At 38.6% G+C, this 8,721-nt stretch overlaps 1 protein-coding gene across 1 annotated transcript; it reads right to left on the bottom strand.

The window, feature by feature from the left end:
* Window positions 1-4,912: 4,912 nt before the first annotated feature.
* Window positions 4,913-7,975, bottom strand: LOC102289131 (collagenase 3). The gene is made up of 10 exons (XM_042218822.1): window positions 7,708-7,975; window positions 7,297-7,544; window positions 7,060-7,208; window positions 6,772-6,900; window positions 6,483-6,644; window positions 6,236-6,353; window positions 5,985-6,118; window positions 5,722-5,881; window positions 5,510-5,613; window positions 4,913-5,336 (listed from the first exon to the last, which is right to left on the bottom strand). Exons 1-10 carry the CDS (start codon window positions 7,804-7,806, stop codon window positions 5,227-5,229), a joined length of 1,413 nt encoding a protein of 470 aa, XP_042074756.1. The 5' UTR covers window positions 7,807-7,975; the 3' UTR covers window positions 4,913-5,226.
* Between the last annotated feature and the right edge of the window lie 746 nt (window positions 7,976-8,721).

Below are 8,721 nucleotides of genomic sequence, written 5' to 3'. Positions count from 1 at the left end.
AGGTGAGCCATGTTTCCTCAATTTTTCAAGTTCATTCCCAGTGTTTTTGTTTGATATATTTGTGGGATGTTATGAGATGTGGATGTAAATGAAGGGCAAAACAGAACATTTAAGAGCTGCCAAACCAGACACATGCGGAGGTGGTAGTGTAAAGAGGCAAAACTACAAATAAACAAAAAACCTACAGACCTAACTGCATCATGGTCATGTGTCCTGGTAATATATTTTTGTGTTATCCCCCTTTTAAACTTTTATTGATATTCTTTCCACTCTTCAAAATTTCCTAGGCTTCCCTGCGATTCCTTGTCTTTGCTAGTTGCCTTTTCTTTCTTGTTCTGTAATGCTTAACCTGCCATTAACCTGATGATTGTATACTGCTTGTTCTTTGTTCTTTTTTGTTTTTGGCTGTTCTCTCTCCAACATTCATTCATTTATTCATAATCCATCAGTATGAATGGACGGTAATTGAAAATATGGCGCATGCATTCATCAATAGGATGACCTGTAACAAGGTTTTGAAATTAAAGTGGGCTGTGATGTGAATGAACTGGGAGGTTGTTGTATGGTGTTAGTTCAGCAGGCATTACACACACATGCAGGTAGGAACAGATGATCACCGGAGATAACTCCTTTCTTTATTTTTCTTTTTCTTCTTTCAAATACCACAACCAGAACAACATACTCACTAGCGCCCTCTAGCGCTTCTGGTAAATGCATCTACAGAACAAATGCAATAGTATGTGGACACAACAGAGGTTACTTCAAATGCAACTTTTCAGCAGTTCAACAAACATGACCAAATAGGGCTGGGTATCGTCACTGATTTCTAGAATCGATTCGATTCCAAATCACAACGTCCCAATTTGATTTGATCAACGATTCGATTGAATTCGATTCAATTTTGACTCAGACAGTCAGAAATATTACAATTCAGATCATTTATCAGTACAGACACTTCATCAGAGGTGTAAGCATCACAGCACATGGCTTTGTATCACAGTAACTGAGGATAAAACCAAAAAAATATCATGAAGGAGATTTTCCTGACCTGACTTTTTATAGCAGATAACCTTAAAAATATTCTGCAGTAGAACAAAATTTGGCATAATTTTAAAAAAGTTTAAATTTCTTCGGTATTGAACAGCAGAAATGAGCCTTTCTAGTCGGCAGTCATTGGAAAAAAAAAAAAAAACAGCGGTCAATGTGACAGATTGAAGGACTACTGCATATAAAACTGTTCAGTTAATACTAATTCATATCTGTTGATATAAGGATGCAAATAATGTAAATATGGTAAGAAAGTGGTTAAAAGTTTATTATTTTTCATGTTATATTAATGGCTTTCATGTTATTTAAGAGAACTGCAATCTATACATCAGTGATCGGCTAGTAAGCCTTTTCTGGGATCGATTAGTAGTGTCTCTATTCTCCACTAGGGGGCTTTCGCGCGTTCTCCTCACTGCAATAAACTACTGCATGAGAGACGCAAGTCATAATCACTCTCGTGATTCTTTTCCCCCTGTTTTCAGGTAAAAGTGTTTAAAAGTTGATATATTTCCAATGTGTACACTGTTAAGATATTTAAGAGGTAATCCTTCATTGTTTTGTAAGCGTTAGAAGCATTATATTACAGTTTTGTGCACATATACGTGGCGGTTTTGAGCTGTGTTTTGTACTGTGTAATGGCCATTAAGATAACTGCAGGAGCTAAAAACGCCGCGATTGTCAGCCATTTTGTCAGGAAACCTGCTCAAGTATATGTATAGTAAGCACTTTAGTATTTCGGTTTATTATTTAGTGTTTTTCTTCCACCATGTGACATTTACAGTTTTTCTCAGTCGCTTTGGTGCATTTCTCACAACAGAATTGAACTCTCCACCACTACTAAGGCACTTCTCAAAACAATTAGTGCAAACTGCAAAACATGGTGGATAACTTGCAAAAGTGAGTCACTCCATCAAAAAGAAAAGTCAGGTGTCCAAAATAAGTTGTCAATGCATCAACAACAAATCCCTTGAGCAAAACAGACAATACATTCATCAAAAGCAAGTACTGATACCAAACAAAGTGTCAGGGCTGTCACAATTACAAGTCAGTAGTCCAGCACCTTTGGTCACGAAATCACATGGTCTGAACATGTTCTCATTGTGACGGATGTCTTTGTAGGTGCTTCCCAATGACATGTCAAGTCCGGACCGCATGCATGGCATGTTGAAAACCATAAATTGTAAAGGACAATCAAGACACTCCATATGCACTCTTGATAATATTTAATTTAAACTGTTCACAGCATTGTGCAAACTGGGGAAATACAGTAAATCCAACATTTTACAGCAAACAAACTCACTTAGACAGTAAACCTCACTGCAGTAGTTACGACTCAAAAAAAACAAACTGAAAAACAGACACTGCTGCATATCAATCATTGATATCTAGACGCTCCTGTCTGTTGGTTTACATTACAGTATATATGTACTTGTGGAGTGGGGGATGCTGTGCCGCGGTTCACCTGTGACTGGGTAGGAGAGGCTTTTCATTGGTTGCAAGTAGGAGTGACACACACCAATTTTCATTAGTGTGAGATAAGGTTCACCTGAGACATGTAGTTTATGGAGATTTTCATGGGAACTCCTCCAAAATAGGGTTTTCAAAATGGGTGTATGAATCGTTTGACAAGCTGTTCAGCAATTTTGAGTGCACTGACACAAGCAATGCAATGAAGACTATTAGTTGTAAGGACAATGACTATTCAGCCGGTACAAGTATGAATAATTGTGACATTCATGATGAAAGAAAGGAGATAGTGATGAATAGGAAGTCAAACGTGACCATTCTTTAGATATTTGTACTCACTCAACTGCTTCATGTCCAAAGGCATTTGCCTTTGGACGCAGTGAACGTGAAACCGCCACAGGGTTGTGCCAAAACGACTACATGTTGTGGTGGTTGAACTAACTGTTGTGCAATGTTTAATTCTGTTGTGAGAAATGCACCAAAGCGACTGAGAAAAACTGTAACAGTACAGAATGTGAAACGTTTCTGCTCATTTTCACTGCAATAAACTACTGCATGAGAGACGCAAGTCATAATCACTCTCGTGATTCTTTTCCCCCTGTTTTCAGGGGTGTAACAGCACTGTAAACAACAGTAGACTGGTGGGTAATAAGCAAGCGACAGCAGAGAAATCAGAGGCTGTGGCAAGAAATACAAACCATCACAGACTACAAGCCCACTCCACAGACTGCTGTCAGTTCCACCCCTTTATCAGATGAGCTAAACAAATTCTTTATTTGCTTTGAGGCACAGAACTTCTCCCCTGCAGAGAAGATTCAACCCCCCGCTCCCCGAACAATCAGGTGGTGACACTGTAATAAAACTGTTAGGGGCGCACCACCATTTGGAGATCCACGGCAATGTGTCATGCAGGACGCATCACCCTTCTAGAAGTATTGTGTAAGAGAATAAAGTGTGAAATGGTCTACTGAACAGTGTTTTGTCTTCCATCAGATGCCTCTGAGGGATCAGAAGAACTCGATGAAGTGTTGATATTTAACACTACTCAGTTATTAGTTCTCACATCCTGATATATTTTATAGGGGTGCAACGATACTCGTATCGATATTGAACCGTTCGATACAGTGCTTTCGGTTCGGTACGCATATGTATCGAACAATACAAATTTTTAATTTATTTTATCAACTTTCCTTCTGACGATGCTGTCTGTGTTGAGCGCTCAGTGGATCTGCGCTCGACAGTGCAGCCTAGGCGGAGTAGTCGAACGCAGATTCACTGAGCGCAGGGCAAGCTAGCGAGACAGAAGTTAAGCTCTCCTTGCAACATGGCAAATTGAACCTCCCCCACCCTCATTCAGATCTGGCGTTTGGAACTATTTTGGTTTTCATGTGACGTATGACCCTGAAGGTAAGCGCGTCATGGACTAAAGTAAAACAGTATGTTGGATGTGCCACGCAATGCTCAATTACATGGGTGGGACTAGTGTGTTAGCGCAGTTAGCTCGTTAACGTGTTGGCCGTCCAGCCCCATGCACGGGGCGTCCGCGGTAGCTCGTTAACGGAGATTTGCCGTGTTGTGGCGTTAACGTCATTTCAACGAGATTATGCTGACAGCACTAGTGGGAACACAACGAATATGACTGCACATTTACCCGACATCATCCTAGTGCAAAGACAAGTGGAAGCAGACAAAAACAACAAGCACGCATGCTACAAACTTTACCCGAGTCATTTAGACAGCCGTTAGCACATGATTCTCCTTATGGGGACCTGATATGTTTAATATGCTGCTGAGAATATAGCCCAGAAGAAGCGTATAGTATAGCTTTTATTTTGGAAAGAGCCATTTCTCTGTAATAAACTCTCTTTTCCAAAGATGAGTGATTTCTCGATCAGATATATATTTTTTTATTACTTTGTTGTTTCAGCAACATTAAATTTAAAAACTGTACTTTTGAGTTAAAATATATATTTATAATTTTAATAAATGACAAATTAAAAAGGCATGAACATTTTTTTGTATCGAAAAAATATCGAACCGTGACACCAAAGTATCGAACCGAACCGAACCGTGAATTTTGTGTATCGTTGCACCCCTAATACTTTAGTAGTCATTTATCTCTATATCACTTTTATTCTACCGACTCTACATTCGTAAGAACTTTCTACTGTATATTTTATTATAATATGACTGAGTTTAAGTTAGCTAAAAATAACTCCAAAGAGATACTTTTTGTTTTATACTTGGATTATATATGAGAGGTAAGGAAGCACTTCTTCAACTTTTGCATCAGTATTTTGTAAATAAAAGATCTGTACTTATTCTTACATTACCAGTGTGTGTACTTTTTCCACCTTTGGTTGTAACATTGTAACACAACAGTAACATACTTAAAATGTGCTTATTGATGATGTCAATTTAATTTTACTGCACTTCATTTGATCTTTTGTATACATAAAGTCACAGTAATTAAAGTTGAAAACACAACAAAAACAATTAGCGAGTGAAAGAATTACATAATGACTGTGCCATAAATAAAACAAAATAAAAAGGTGAACCTCAATGAAGCAATGATTAACATAACAAAAACAAAATTAAGTACATAAGCTGCTGGTAATTGTTCAACAATAACATTAGATATCCAAAATTATATTGATACAGTTTCTCTTTATTTTTTTTTTACTGTGTCTTATTTAGCATTCAAAATCTTCTCTAGTATTTGGTGCAGGGCAAGAAGTAGCTGTTCCTCAGCACACGGTACAGCCTCCCGCTCCACATGGCATACTCAAACATTTGTGGTCCACTGTAGAGGTAGGTGTACCCTGCAGAACAGAGATGCTACATGTTAGTGCTGCATAACAGACCAGAGGTATTTTTAAACATGTTAAAATAGCAATCATTCATTACATGTAAACTCAAAAGATAAAAACAGAAATATCAAAAACAGATATCATTGTCTCGTTTCAGTGGTCTTCAAGCCTGAATTGCTGCTCACCTCCTTGCTGCAGAGCTGCAGTCACTTTGGAGGTCATTCCCAAGAAGGTCTCATCCACCTGTTTGGGGAATCCCTTATCCATCTTCTTTGTGGCCTCATTATAACTGGGAAAAGATAAATGTATTTAGATTCATCTAACATTTGTAATACAACTTGTAAGCTGCTGTATGAAAATCAGTTGCCTAATTTTCTCAGGTCTTAGTGGAACACACCTGTAGTATTCACTGCCTACAAAGAACAGAGTCTTCCCACTTTGTTCGTCATAGAGGGCCGCATCAACTCTCTTCACTGTTTTGGGCAGACCAAAGCTGGATATTGGTTTAGGATAGCCACTTACAAGATCATAGCCGCTGAAAGCCCACACCTTCTGATCTGTGAACAAATAAGAAGTAGACTTTATAGTAAAGCTATGTAAAGGCACAAAAATGCTGACTTCAAAGGAGCGCTGCATTAGGTGGACACTGAGAAAGCATACCTTTAAAAAGTAAGACACGGTCTAATTGTTGGCTCTCATAAGCAGCATCAATATTAACAGGGGCATCGGGCCAGTTAGCTGAGATGAGAGTTTGTACAGGTGTGCTGATCTGAGGGTGTTTGCGCCAGACTAATCTGTGAACACATGCACAAAATGTAAATTAATGTAAATGACCAATCAGCCAATGTCAGAAGCCAGCTCTGCTATGAGAGATTTCTCACTCAGGTATTCAAGCATTTATTTTGTGATACCTGTCCTTGAAGAAGAGCATCTCTCCTCGCATTGTGGCAACAGCATCCAAAACCATCGTTGAATCACAGGCATCAGGAGTAGTGGGGGCTGTAGGTCCAGGATTAACGGGACCTGGACCTGGAGGTAATTTAATAAATATCACACTGTTGTAAGTTGTAAAATTATTTATGCACAGGTTCTTCTAAGATTTTGGTCAACTCAAATATTTTTAATTGAATAAAACCAAAAAAAGAAATTAGCACTCACCATAGAGGGACTGGATGCCATTAACGTCATCCCGGGGAAGAACATAGGTGTCAGAGTTACTGTATGAGTACACTGGGTACATGAGAGCACCGGGGTCATTGGAGTGAGACAAGCCCAGAGAGTGACCAAATTCATGGGCAGCAACCATAAAGAGGACGTAGCCTGAAGTAGAAAAGACAGAATGACAATTGGTTACAGCTAAGGATAACTCGGGTCGCACACTACTGTAGTCACTACACTACAGAGTAATAATTTGGACACCACAGTTCATAAAAGTAAACAAACTTACCTGTGTTTGAGCGGAACGTGAACGTTTCATCTTCATCAAAATGGGCATCCCCTCCAATGCCATCACCGGGAGCAAATGCGTGGGCAAGAATTTCATTAGGGCCATCAAAGGGGTAACCATCACCATGTGCTGTTAGAAGATAGTGTTATTAGACTTGGCCAAACAAAATTAAAAAAAACACTAAAAAATATAGGTGAGATGGTGAGACAGGTGGGATGGTCATGTCTTGTGCAATAATACAATAAAAACGTTCAGTGATTATATTACTTAGTGTGTTTTTAGACTCACCCCGGCGACCAAAGGAGATCCTAATATCAGCAATGCCGCTGTAGATCCTTGTGAACCTCAGTGGAGTGACTTTGGCCCACACCTGCAGAGCTTTGTCTATGGAGTCATCCACCTCTGCCACAGACATGTCAGGTGTGTATTTCTCTATCCTGCAGAGCACAGCAATATCCAAGAAAATCATTAGTGTGGTCACATTTTCTCATGTTGTGTGTTATGTTGTGTCTTTAGATCATTCACCTGTATGTGAGGCTGTTTTTCTCCCATTTGAGGTTGTTATCAAAAGTGGAGAAACGAGCGACCTGTTCATCGGGAACCCCACAGCGGGGCTTCTTCATCATGGCCAAAGTGTCAGCATCCAGAGACCCGGTGATCTGGAGACCAAAGAATCTCTGCATCTCAGCCAGCTTCTTGTTCACTGGGCTGATGCCCCTTCTGACAGCTGGACCCTCCTCCTCTGTGAGGTTGAAGAATTTCTTCAGGTAGTTCTGGAAGAGAGAAATATTCAGAGCTTTACACTCAAATATCTGTCAGCATGTTTAAGCTCAAGAAACAAGACAAATAACAACATGGGATGGACAATTAAAATAATCACAACCTTTGTCCACTCTAGCCTATGCCAAAAAATAAAAAACAGCCAAGTACACATACCTTTGCAAAACTTTCATCTTGCCCAGTAATCTGAGATAGTGGCATGCAGTAAACTGCCACTGCCAGGCCAAGCAGAATGCTCAGAGTCAAAGTCTTCATGCTTCCTCGTTGTGTGCAACTTGTGTCTCAGTGCTGTGAGAAGCTGTTATATAGGCTGGAGTTTGGATGTGTTGAGTAACTACCTGCCGTCAGTGACTAACGAAATGCTCCTTTTATGGTGAAGAGGGGAACTCTGGCTTTGATTGCTCATGACGGTGTTACATGTACAAAAAACCCAAAACACTGATGTTGAATCATTGTTGCAGTTTGCAGAGGAAATTGTTCATGAGATAATTAGAACAGCCCCAACATCTTATTGTAATTTAATAATAATAATAATAATAATAATAATAATAATAATAATAATAATAATAATAATAATAATAATAATAATAATAATAAGTGGATTTATATAGTGCTTTTCAAGGCACCCAAAGCGCTTTACAATGCCACTATTTTCCCTCTTTATGAAAGTTCTAGAAATAAAATGTAAAACTATTCCTATTTTCAAGCTCTCAAACAAAGAAAACAAGCGTCCATTTTTCCTTTTCCAGAATTGACCTCATAGCTGATTTAAAGCAGATTTAATCACATATTTGAAGATTTTCTTTGTGTGTTTTTTCCACAATTATTATTATTGTTGTTGTTGTTGATTCACTTCATTTTAATATAGGGTTCAAAGCTGGTTTCCTTCTTTTAGCTTAGCTGTTATTATTTAAAACTTAGTTTCTAGTTTTCTTTCATATTTTCTCAGTGGTATTTGGTATCTGGACTTAATAATCTCAGAACAGTTCTTGTCTCATTAAACACTTTCACCTGTGTTTTCTTGTAATGGATGTGTTAACATAAATTTAATATTCTGTCAAACACTGCATTGAGGAATTGGAAGGTTTTTTTCCACTATGAACACTTTGGTTTTTGCACGATCCAACATGATTCCAAATGAAAAGAAGTATTTTGCCAGGAATTGGTCAT

This window comes from Haplochromis burtoni, unplaced genomic scaffold, assembly GCF_018398535.1.
Source record: "Haplochromis burtoni strain Fernald_Lab_line unplaced genomic scaffold, NCSU_Asbu1 Contig_24, whole genome shotgun sequence".
NCBI lineage: Eukaryota > Metazoa > Chordata > Actinopteri > Cichliformes > Cichlidae > Haplochromis > Haplochromis burtoni.
The sequence above is the reverse complement of the archived record's forward strand: the minus strand, read 5'-3'. Positions and strand labels throughout refer to the sequence as shown.